Consider the following 12,908-nt stretch of genomic DNA (forward strand, 5'->3'; position numbering starts at 1 on the left):
GCGGGGGGAGGCGGCGGGACACCGACATCGGCAGCCCGGGAACAGGGGAGGGAAGCAAGGAGGGTGGAGAGGGCACCGGCAGGGACCGCCTTTCCCCCCTGCGCTCCGGGGGAGGGGGTACGGGGAGAAGAGGCAGCGGGGCAATAGGGTCTCCCCCGGCGGGCTGTCACTTCCCAGCGCGCCTCTGCCCCCGCCGGCCACCAGTCCGCCGGACTCTCGGCCGGCCGCCCCCGCAAGCCGCCCCCCGCACGCCGCAGCCCCGCACACCTGCCCAGCGCCGCTGCCGCCGAGGGGCTGCCGGCGGGAATGGGGGCGATGCGGATAAACGAGAGGGGACGAGCGAGCGCAGCGATCCCCCCCCCCACCCTGCCACGGACCCTGCGCGCGCGACCCCTCCACTCTTCCCCCGTCTCTTCTTTTTTTTTTTTTTTTCTTTTTTAAAAATAAAATTAAAAAAAAAAAAAATTGAAACTTACACTTTTGTGCGTCCCCCTGACGCTGCGCGCTGACGTCACGGGCGCGGCGCGCCTCGCACGGGCACACGCGGAGCGGCCAAGCCAACCCGCCCGCCCGCCGCTCCAAGGCGCGGAGGGAGCCGGGCATGGAGCATGCGCGGGATTTTCGCGCCTTCTTCCGACTCCCGCCCGCCCCGCGGTGCCGAGCGGTGCCCGCGGGCGCGGCCGCGCTGCCGCGCGGAGCGGGACCCGGCGGGGCAGGGCCGTGCGGTTTCGTTGCCACAACATCCTGCTGCCAGCGCTTCCTCATCGCGTTCTGTCCGGCCGTTACTCGAGCAAAGTTTCGCTTGCAGCTATCGTTGCTAAAATTAGGGATTTTGTGGTAATCCAAGCGAAAGTTTTCCTTCGGGCGGTTGCAGCTCTTAACCTCGCGCCCAAAACTAAAGCACCTCGGGGCGCTGCAGCCTCTGCGTGCAATGACGACCGCAGGAACAGAGCATGTTAGCGAGGGTTATGTGATGTAATTACATCGTTTGTCCTGTAATCGTTTGTCCTGTAAATTTTGGGAAAAAAAAACAACCCCAAAACCTGCAGCGTTTCTGGGCGGCTACAAAGGCAGAGCCGTTATAGTGGAAATTGCAGGACAGCAAGGAAAGCTCCGAGTCGTGTTGCTCATAGGGGTGGATGCAAGGCTGTTCGATGGGGAGGAAGCTATACACAGTTCGGCACGCAAAACCAAGCCTGCACGGTACAAGGTTGCTCATAGCGCAACGAAGAGGGGAGCAGGAAGTAAAAGGCTCGTTCTTTCGCTAAATTCATGCTGCTTCCTGGGAACGAAGACTAGCCGGGAATAAAACACACGACCACAGAGCCGCTACATTGCAGCAGCAGACTTACCCAGCAGAGGGAATGCTGGAGAAGATGCATTTCACGAGTCCACGAGATTCGCATTCATTTTTACACCTCTGTTGTTGGGGTTTTTTTTTTTTAAGATGTTGAATTGTTGTGCTTTACAATAGTAATGAAACACTACGTTCATTTATTTTCCTGATAAATAGCAATCTTGGGAGTTTTTTATGAACAATTCCTCCCACCCTCTCGCCACCTCCCCCTCCCCACACACACACCCCCTCTTTCTGCTCTGGGATTATAACCCCATTTCTTCATTCCTCTTGACGGCAATGGCTATCGAAGAAAGAAGGTGATAATGAAATTCTGTTTGTAACATTACAACTTTTCAGAAAGTAGCCAAAATTTTCACACACAAAACCCATAAACCAACTGCAGAAAAAAATTATTTCCTGAAAGATATCTCCAGTTGATAGTGCTGCTCTCCACTCTCCAGGTCATATATACTGTGCCTGAGGGTTCAAACCGTCTGTGTATCTCATGTCCCTACCCACCCACCTCCGGCTCTTTTGTTTTACATTAATTCCTGTAGGAAAAACACTTGCCAGTCAACAGAACAAGCACAAACAAGGAGTGTCCTAGTTTGCTAGAATTTATTTTGATGCATACTAACTGCCCAAACACGCCCAACTCTTGGGTAGTGGTGTTTTTTTCCTTCAGCCGAGGGTTCACAACTAATTTGAAGTGTTTGTACCGGTGAAAAAACTTTTCAACACTTCTCTAATCTCTGAGCACACCTTTTGAAAGAATTTTGGAGCTTTAGGAGTTCGTTTGTGATAGTAGTAGTGGCAGGCTATTCCACTTTACAGTTTTCTGGGGAGTGCCTCTCCCTTTTAAGGGGGCACAAAAAGCAGAACAGATCATAACTTTAAACAACATCAGTGGGGCAGGAGCCCATGACAGACGTGAGGAAATTGTCTCAAGAGGTCATCGAGTCTAGAGGCAGAAAGCTTCAACAGATGCCAGAGGAAATGCCCGGGAACAGGGAGCCATGGGATCTGAACACTCATCTGTGCAAACGCATGACTTAATTAAAGACCTAATGTCACCTGACCACCTTGTCAGCATCTGGCCTCATCGGGAGGTACCCTCTCCCAACTCTCAAATTTCCACTCTCTTTAAGGAAATAAAAAATACAGCTTGGTACCGTAACTGAAAATTTTACTACTCTCTGATCTAGGTTTTTCCCACAAGGCAGGATCACTTATCCCTAAGTCACTCTTGTCATGTTGTCCAGTTTGTTGTCTCCAGCCAGCAGAAGGTTTTCCTTGTCCCACTGTCTTCAAAGTGTCAGTAAGTCCAACCTGGCAGTGGTAAACACTCAGCAGAGGCGGTGGGAGAACCCAAGCAGCAAATCTCCTGGGCTACTGAGTGAAGTTGGTAGATGCATGCCTTTCCCTTCTGCCTTTAGGGGTTGAGTGGGCTACACACCTCCGAGCTCCAAAGACATCTCATTGTTCTTCCTTCTCCCTGCAGTAGTTGTGTCAGCTCCTTCCTTTTCAGGTCATCAACACAGGATGTCTGATACTTTGCTGCTCCTTACAAGCTATAGCATTTCTCACAAAATAGCAATGCTGTTAGTGTGGCTTGCCTCTTGTCATTCAGGGATCCCATTTCCTCCACCTTTGGCATTGCCCACATGCTGGAACACTGCCAGGACTGGTTACTGAGCAGAACTATGGATTCCTTCCCTAGACAAACCCCAGGAGTGCTTTTGTGGTTAGATTGTTCCTGGGTTTGTTCCAACAGGCAAGACCACACTGGATTTCTCACCCTCTCCATCAAGCATCATCGTACAGCAATATTCTGTCACACAAGGCACCCCCACATCTTTTTGCCTGCAAAGCTGAGGATGTCCAATCATAAAACAAGTGAAGTACAAGGCTTTGTGAGAATGCTTTTCCTCATATTTGAGAATGATAGGAAGTATAAATTCTTACAGTCTTTAAAAGGCTATGTAGTGCCATGGACTTAGTCCACCATCACCACATTCTTGAGCCGTCCTAGACCTACATCAATCACAATTTTAGGAAACCACCTCACAGCTCCCACAAATACCTTCCTACTGACAAACTGAAGCCACCTGCTCTGTATGGGATAAGCCACAAGTAGGGTGGTTGTGGGTCCATACATACCAATTTGACTCCAGGGCCAGGGAAATGGCTCACAAAGCACAGCCCACACTACCAGCTTTTAAACTACTTTGGTTCCTTTATCTTCACAGAATTATCAAGGATAGCAATTAAGGGGTAACACACAAGAAATCAAATAAGCACAGCTAAATCCACCTACAAAATAAATAAAACAACCCCTCCCCTCAAAAAGACCCCTGAATCTCAACCCCAAAATAGGTTAGCTGACTGAGTTGCAAGTCAAGCATAGAGCAAACCTCCTTTTTCACTCCCTTAAGTTCAGCTTGACCATAGGAATATCTTCTCATCACTTAATGAGGCTTCTGCTCTGTATCAGCTTTTCTGTATTAAAATGATACTGCTCAATGAATGAGTTAATGAATGAGATAGAACCACTGTCCAACGAGCTGGAACAAGAATTTCCAGAAAAAGACCTTTGTTTTTCAAGAAATCTTCAACAAATCAGTAGATTTTCCTTGCAGGGCTTCTGGAACTCTGCTTTAATTTTATCTGCTTGACACAGAAAGAGAATATTCCACAGTACAAGCATAAGGTTTCTGAAAAGCTGCAATTATATCTAAGTGGGCTGGTTATGCAATATTCTCCCCATTTTTCATACAGGAATGAGTGATCATTCAGGAATAAGGTCTGTTGTTTCTGTCCTAAGATCATATCATGAAGACTACCCCATTTGGACATGGAATTATGAATGGAGCCATTATTTGCATTTCAAGAAATATTTAGAGTATCTCAATATACCTCCAGATTTCTGTGAGGCAACCTCAAATGTCTGATTGCAAACAAACTTACCATATGTCTGTTAAGATTACTACTTTGCACTTATATCTAATATTGAACCAGGCAATCCAAATCTGTGTCAACAAAGAGGCCCAGAACACTGGTACTCACACAAGCCTATTTCAATTCCCCCAGTTCTCCTAAAGCCTAGCCAAGTTATCCTGGTTTTTGCCAGGACAGAGCTTTTTTCACAGTAGGCATGAGGAAGTGGAACCTGGAATGGTGTGGGCATGTGCACCTTGTTATTCTATACTAGTGGGGAACTGTTGTTGTCCTCTTTGTACAATTTTGTTATTAATATTGTTGTTGTTACTGTTTGTTTTATTTCATTGCTGTTTCCAGTAAATGGTGCTTATCTCAACCCACAATCTTTGCCTTTTGTGCTTCCATCTGGGGGGAGAGGGGAAACAACTGACAGTGTGGTGGTGGTGGTGGTGGTGGTGAGAGCACTAAATTGGGGAATACCATTCCTAAACCATGACAAAGCTTAGTTGGGAGAGGATTGAGAGAGATGAGGGAACCAGTAAGGTATCTAGATGCATGCTTTCCTTTTTTGAACGTGGTACCAAATGAGCTTTTCACCCAAATCTTTTAGAAGATATTCAGGAAAATATTTTCTTTCTTTTAAGAGACACAAGCCATTAGTATTTCGTAGTCTCCTTCCTGACTTTTAAAGGGTTTCTAGAAAACTACAATTACCCACAGCAATTTATTTAGATAAGACTTTGACTCATCACAAGTGCAATATGTCATATAATTGCTTCAAGAGCTGAGTGACATAATGGAAACCATACAGAGGTCTCTACCATGACCTGTCGTACATTTTCCCCCTGAAACAGGTGGCAAACTACATGTGAAATAACAATCTTTCAAAGCCAAAATGAAGCATTTAGGAGAGATGCTTGTATTTCACGCAGAAACAATGAGCCAGGTGAGTGGACAAAGTGGATAGGACAGTTGAGAAACAAATTATTTCAGTGAGGTACCTGGAAAAGGGTAAAAGGTCTGAACTAGAAGACTGTTAAATGGAACCATGAAACCTGAACTGTTCCTCTATTTTGAATAAAAATATTGAAATATTGCAAAAAATCAGTTTTGAGTTTCTTTTCTGTTATAGATTAATTTTATTTAAAAATATTTTATTTATAGAGCAGCTTTTTGTTCTGCATTTGTCTGTTTTGTGACAACTTTTGAAACCATTTAAGGGGAGGGGGACTTGCCATATATTCCATCAATCTTTATGAAGCATTAGTGCCTAGAGGAAAAGCCCCGAATCTAGTGAGCAAGAACTCAAATATGATGATGTCTACCCTGTCCCAGCAGTACATAAACACTCCAGAGTAATTCAAGTTTCATCTGGACAAGCTCAGCAGATGTCAGAGAAAACAGAAGAAACTGAGGCTGCTACAGGGGAAAGAGGTTCAGAGCACAAAGATCCATCCAAAGCTTTGTGTTGCTACTTGGAGGACAATTTTCATTTTAATTGACAATTTAAACCTCTTAACATGCATTTTTCTAACTATTTTGTGGGTATCAGTGTTATTTCAGATAACACTGCAATACTGACCTGAAGTGTTTATGTATCTTAAATAGTATTGGTTTTAGCAGATGAACCTCAAGATGATTCTTAAATGCTTTGTCACAGAGTGGACTATAGCCTATGAGTAAGCTTTCTCTATGACACCTAAATAATGGGCTTTTACAAGACCTATCTCACTACATACAACATTTTAAAGAAAAACCACATTTAAGATCACATTCAAAACACCGTTTTCTAAAATATCATGGTACTTTTAAAAGACTAACAATTTATTCAATGTAAATGTAACTTAAAAGGTCATGGGGTTGCAAATACACATCCAGTCTGCCATTTCCAGTTTTCTGCAAGTTAATTTACTTTAAATAATTTCAAATCTAGAATAGTCAACTAAGATCCGATCTCCAAGGTTACAGAAGTACTATTTTTCACATCTAATTGAAATTACACTTCCCAGTTTTACTACATTTAGTTTTTATTTAAAAGAAAACACCCCTGTAAACCATTACTGTAGCAGCAGTTAGCAACAAGAATGGGTAACAACTGTCAGTCTGCAAACATAAATTATGCCCTTTCTTACTGTCAATTTTTAGTCAAATATGTAAATAAATACAAGAGCTAACACAAAATATAACAATATAAGAAAATACATTGTATGCTGCAATTTGGCATAAAATATCATGCAGTATTGGCTGCATGAACTGGAATATGTAATTAACTGCTTGGAACTGATTGGTAAACAGTTAAACCTTTTCTTTGTGCAGAGGATCACTCTTTTATTCACCATTAGAAATTTGGTTTGAGTTAATTTTATGCTGCTATATTAAAATCATAAATGTGAAAATGACTTAAGTCATTTAGTGAAAGAAGATACCATAGGCACCATAATATATATATCTTTTTTTCCTTTTTGAACAAAATCTGGTGATGAACCAGCATTAACAGGATGAAAATTAAAAGGCACATTCAGGCAAAAAAAAAAACAAACCATAGTTTGCATGACACTATATTTAAAAAAAATAATTTATGCTCTGAATAACAGATTGGATCAGAAACAAATGTTCTAGTAGATTCCAATCAGTCAAAGTAAATTTTGTAAAAGGTGCGCAATTCATATGACACAATTATTTTTTAGTATTGAATTTTGTTTTAAGGTCACTATAAGGCTTATAACCAAGTGCTTATTAAGAGGACTGACTACTCAACAGGTCTTGCTTTCTGAGTGCATAGAAATACAATGAGCAATGAAGATGTTTTCCTTGCAAGAGGACATATCCTTCAATTTGTGCAAATCTTGATCAAGTACTTGAGCGTCTTTCAGGTCTCGGAACACATTTCATAATTGCAGCTCTCCACAGGGCAGGGGCAAGTAAAAGGCTTAGAGTAGTCACACTCAGAATAAGAAGATAGACCTGCAAAAGGCAAATAAAAGCCATTACTTCTCTTGGTTACATGGCAGTACAAAGAAGTATCTAGAAGTTTGAGGAGATTAGGCTCTTCTAGACCATGTTTTCAAGAGACTTCACCTGTCTTCCTAAGCAACTCTGCACATTGCTACAAAAGCAAACCATACATGCTCAAGTAATCTAATTACCTGTTTACCTGGTGTGAAGATACAATTGCAAAAACATAATTATGAGCTTATAGAAAAAAAATTGGTTTTATGTGATCAATTTTGTAAATTCAGTATTTGTTAAAAAGTCAAAGGCCAATTATCACTTCATTTAAAAACCAAAACAAAATTCCCCAAACAAACAAACCAAACCAAAAAGACCCCCAGTCAATCAAACAAATAAAAAACCCCACCACCACCACTCTAAACTATTCTGGTTTAACAATATAATGGCAAAGTTCACTGCTAGTTCACTTATCAACAGAAAAAAGCAAACATAAATCCCTTTAAGTCATACTTTGCATCTTCTGGAAAAAAAAAAAAAAAGAAAGATCCTAACACATAGTTTTGATAAGTCTTGGAAAACAGTGGCAGGAAGTAGTTTTGAGGTCTCAAGTAAAGAATGAGTTTAGGAAATATCAGAGGTATACAAACCTATATATTAGGTAATTATGTGAGAGCAGAAAAAAATGAAAGTCTAAAAGCCTCCCAAGCTCAGTGGGTGGCCCCCTAAACTGGTTCTGTGATCACATAGAGATATCTTGAAACTCTATGCAAACATGCAATATTTGTAACTCTTAATTATATGAAGGAGTGAACATGAAAGTGAATCATCTTTACCTACAAGTGAACAGCACTGTGTAAGTTTTTCACATGTGCTTTATTTGGAATTGGTCCCAACACTATGGAGTTCACTTGCTCAATGAAAATGAAAACCTCGGAGCACAAGGAAAGCATTTTTTGTGAGCAGAAGCACAGAGGATAAAGCAGCTACTAGAAAGCAGTAGTAGAAAGTGAGGTCAGTTCCTGTATCTCTATAGCCATCATTTACCTAATTTAATGAATCAGACTTAAAAAAAAAAAAAAGTAACATTCCATTCTCACAGGTTAAGTATAAAACTAAGTTTAAGGCTTCTTTCCCGGGGGACTTTTTTCATGACTACCAAAAACATTGGTTGTTTTTTCTGTGGAGGATTTAAAATGAACAAGATTTACAGGTTAAAGTGATTACAAGTGTATTTGCTTGTTTAAATGTTAAGGCAATTTTCACAATATCTGCTCTCCAGTTCTTATTTACTGGTATTTCCTTCTTCAAATGCTGTAGTGTCTCTGTACTGTACACTCCTATACCTCTTTCAATAGCTGTATCAAGATTTTAAAGCAAAGACTTCTCAGTCTTTATGACTTGGGTGCTATCTGCAACCCACTGTTCACATAATTAAGTCGTAAGTGAAAGATGTTAAAGCATTTATAACTAACTTATTTAAAATACTAAAGTACAATATGAAACAAGTGAGAACCAGCACTAAGAACCCTGTCAGGGACATACAAGTATCCATTTCTATGGGTTGATTCTACTTTTTTTTACAATTGAGTGGTGCCACAAAATTGGAGTGTATTGGTATTTCAAATACTGGGATTTTGTCTTACAGTGTAAGTTATTCAGGTGCAGAAAATGAAGTTAATAACCACAGCACAGCTTACCTCCCGAGATATGATCCCTGCTCTGCGTGCTCTACTTCCCAGAACAAAAGAGAATTCACTGACTTGTGCCAGTCCTGCTGAGACAATCCACTTGATATATTGGCTGGTCTTTGGAAGAATCAAAGAAAGGACAAGCACTGCCAAGACAAACTTTAAAAACAGGTTTTTTGAGTTATTTGGGGTTTGTTTTGTTTGTTAGCTTAAATAAAGAAGTGCAATAAATAAAACAGTATAATCTCTGTAAGATACATAGCATCAAATAGAATAATTTTGAACATAACATAAAATAATGGCCTTCCAAGCGTGTCTTCTGTATTAATATCAAGAGACAAATTTACATTGCACAGTAAAAAGTAGCATCTTCTTTACTATAACAAAACACTTGATAGCTGTCACAAATCCCAAGGTGGAGAAATAGCTGCTTTGCCATGTGCAATTTACTTTTAACATTAAATAATTTTGTTTTAAAATACCTGGAGAATATTGTTTCAAACTGTATTCTAATCAGTAAGTTTCTTCCAAATATATATTTACAGTAATATTCTCTGTTATATCAAATGTTCAGTTCTTGCATAAATTGTCTTTAGGGCATGCAACACAAAGATTTCTTAGATTAATGAAGATTAAAATATTTTTTAAAAGCATAAAAGAAAATACCTTCATTATGACGACAGACAATGTAAGGAATAGCAGGACTGTGAGTTCATATATTACAAAAGTGGGAAAAACATGAAGTCCTAGAAGGAAAGAAAACATTGCACAGTTTGAGGCCAATATCTTACTATGGTAATTTTCTGGGTTAATAATATATTTAATTGGAAGACTGTATTCTCAAAACAAATCAAACAAAAAACCTTAACTCACCTACCCACTTGATCACTAAAGCCCTAACTATATACTTGATCAGAAGAGCATTTCCCACAATATCCAGCCCTTTTTTTACTTTGGGGAGGTTTAGCACAGGCAATATTTCCAACTGAATTAAGCATATGACTGATGCACAAGCACTTTAATTTCTAAACCAGTCAGCAATACAAAATCTGAACTGAAAAACAAATCTAATGAAAGCTATAAAAATCATGCAAGAAAATAATTCTGTTGTTATGCACAGTCATTCTAACATTTTACTGGTCATTTAAGTTTTTTTTATGGTATGGTCATAGACTATCACAGTGGGAGGAACATGATACTCAGTATGCGCACAGACTATAGCTACAACAGAAATCCAAAGTGTTTTCATTCTATGACCTTCACTTCCAAATTCTGAAAGTCACCTAAACTTGAAAAGTCACTTGGACTGGAATCAGGTAAGGCCATAAACCCTTGAGCACAGTCTAACACTTAAGGAATTATAGAAAAACCCATTGCTGTGATGTTGATGGGGTTTCTTTTGTTGGAGTGGATTGACTTTGGGTTTTTTGCAATATTTGGTCATTTTAACTTGGTAATTATATAAAGAAAGGTAACAAGAACCACAAAGAACTTAGAAACATGAAACTAAATCCTGCAAGTATTAAACATAAGAAAAAGAACTATTTGTTGGAGAAGTCCTAGAGTCACCGAGGAATAATCTTACAACTAAGTCCATTGTTATCTCCTGAAGCATGCAGAACTTCTCCAGGCAAACACAACTGCGTATCTTTGGAAGCTCGTTCCTTTTTCATAAAAGCTTCTGAAAAGTGAAATCAAAATAATGGCAATGTTCCTGACAAATTCTTAATAGCTGGCATTTCTCCAACCCAGTTATTTCTGATGAAGGCCAAAATTTGGCTTTCTAAAGTGTAAGGCAAGTAAATCAATGCTCTAGATAACTTCTTATTTTAATGTAGGACAAGGTTCCACTAATTTTCCATCTCTGTCAGATGAGCTGTAGACAGAGGACCAAGAGTTGTCATCTCCTCCAGAATTACAGTAACTTCACAGGGTTTTGTCTGTATGCACATTCAATTGCCAATGGAAACCTTCTTCAATTACATCAGAGATCTTTACACAAGTGCCACCCAGTTGGCACGCACACACCCTGTTTTATTTCTTAATTTCCTTCCAACTACTGAAATGCAAATGCAAAAGATTATCAAAGCAAGAGGAGAGACAGCAGAATAAGAGATGAAAACCACACCAAAAAAAGAAATCCACATATATGCACAGATGCATGTGGAAGTAGCTTCACTGTAATATCACGTGCACAGTGCTCCTTCACCTTTAGGCAGACCTCAGAAAACACATGAAAAGCAATTAGAGAAATACAGCCCATAGCAGTGGCATGTTTGATAAGAGGGACAATTCTGCCAGATCTAGAACTGAAGGTTTCCAAGAAAGGCTATAAATAAAGCCTAGTGCTCCCATCACTAATATGTGTTCAGTTCTGGAGCACACAGGCAGTCTGAAGTCCATTTGAACAGCTGCCCAGTGTGGAGATTATTGCCATATTCCAAAGAGCTGAAGCACAAACTACAGCAGATTTCTATACCAGTTCTTTGGAGAACAGTGTCTGCAAGGAGAAAACAAGCCTAAACCTGTCACATATGCTATTCTGAGCAGACAAATCAACATGCCAGAAACCAGACATTTTTAAGGAAATAAATCCCATCATAAGGTATTTTTATGGTCAGTACAGACCTTTGCCCCATTCCTAGATGAAAACCCAGGATAAGGCCAGAAGCGCTATCAGACTCCTAAACAAGCACCTGGCGCCTTTCTGACAACACAAACACCATCAGAAAGATTTATTTCATAGACAGAAGGTGCATAAATACAGCCAATTATTGCAATGGTTTGGATGAGACTGTGACTAAGCTCAGCAGTAATTCTGAAACCATTCTCTAACATGGAAGAAACACTTCAAATAACTCAAAAACTTCAGCAGTGTCATCAGCACATGTCAGATTGGCTAGCAGTCAACAGCTAGGATAACACTTAGGTACACTTTTATAGAATTGGCCACAAGCTACCTGACCTTCAGCTTCAAGCAGTGTTGGCAAAGAGCTGAAACAGAGGCCTTGGGGTACATCACTGTCAAGCCAAAAAGCACAGTTCACTCACAGAAGCTGGTATGTATTCTGTGGACAATTACAGGCAAGACTTTGCACAATCTTTTAAAAAATATTTTTTCTTAATAAGTAAACTCCCTTGTTCCTCAATTAGGCAGATTCTACCAATCTGATGGATAGCCTCTAAACAGCATGTGAAGATGCAGACGTCATGACCACATCCTGGTTAGATCCAACACCAAAGAAAGCAATCTTGGAGATCCTTGATGGCAAACAAGAGTACAAAAATCAGAACTCTGAGGGTCAAACTGGAGCCAGTAGAATGAATTCTGACATATCCTCAAGACAGGACATCACTCAGAAAAATCACGTTAGCTATGCATTGAGATGCTGTGTCTACTAAGAGTCTGAAGATCATAGCCTGCAAATGCAATAAATACTACAGCCCTGGCTAAATCATTAAGCAGCAGAGGGGAAAACCAATCTTCTTAATAGTTCTCCAAAGGGGAAATTCTTTTTGACTCTATTGTCAGTTCTGAGAGCATGAAACCTCCAAGTTTCATTGTGCTCCATGCTTTGTTTTGAAAAACAAAGCAGTAGAGCTGGATGAATTAGGAGAAGGCAATGCATGCCACCTAACAAATTCCAGGTGGGATCTTCCTTTGATTATCTCAGATTCAATGGAAGAGTAAAGAGGCTCATTGGACAATCCTTGTGTGCATGTTTGTTCTGGACAGTGGTGGTACAGGCAGTGTCAGCATCACCCATCTTCTGAAGAAAAAGGCTGAGCTGTTAAAGGGTTTTCAGCACTTTGCATTCAAGGTCCAACACGGACCACAGGAGTTACCCGGAAGGGAAATGTGGAACCTGACAGGTGGCTACATCTCTACAGCACATTGAGAACACACAACTTGTCAGTCAGTGGAAGTATTCTGTTACCTCAGCAGTAGCAGAGAGGGTCTTTATGCACAGTTTCAAACTCTATACTCC

General features: G+C 40.4%; 2 protein-coding genes across 4 annotated transcripts in view; both read right to left on the reverse strand.

The window, feature by feature from the left end:
- TFDP1 (transcription factor Dp-1) overlaps nucleotides 1–604 on the reverse strand; it is a 37,245-nt gene extending 36,641 nt beyond the window's left edge. Inside the window, exon 1 of one of the 2 annotated variants that reach the window (XM_018908953.3) lies at nucleotides 477–604. The gene's annotated coding sequence lies outside the window, so the exon portion shown is untranslated. The remainder of the gene's footprint in view (nucleotides 1–476) is intronic. The other variant, XM_009085453.4, reaches the window with a different exon arrangement.
- Nucleotides 605–5,387: 4,783 nt separating this feature from the next.
- The window catches only part of TMCO3 (transmembrane and coiled-coil domains 3), a 34,099-nt gene continuing 26,578 nt past the window's right edge, over nucleotides 5,388–12,908 (reverse strand). Inside the window, exons 11-13 of one of the 2 annotated variants that reach the window (XM_009085457.4) lie at nucleotides 9,586–9,665; nucleotides 8,929–9,078; nucleotides 5,388–7,243 (exon numbers count right to left, since the gene is read on the reverse strand). In XM_009085457.4, coding sequence (XP_009083705.1) covers nucleotides 7,130–7,243; nucleotides 8,929–9,078; nucleotides 9,586–9,665 — 344 coding nt within the window. In that variant the 3' untranslated portion in view covers nucleotides 5,388–7,129. Of the gene's footprint in view, nucleotides 7,244–8,928; nucleotides 9,079–9,585; nucleotides 9,666–12,908 lie in introns of those variants that run through there. The other variant, XR_003945533.2, reaches the window with a different exon arrangement.

Source organism: Serinus canaria, chromosome 1 (genome assembly GCF_022539315.1).
Source record: "Serinus canaria isolate serCan28SL12 chromosome 1, serCan2020, whole genome shotgun sequence".
In the NCBI taxonomy this organism is placed as follows: Eukaryota; Metazoa; Chordata; class Aves; order Passeriformes; family Fringillidae; genus Serinus; species Serinus canaria.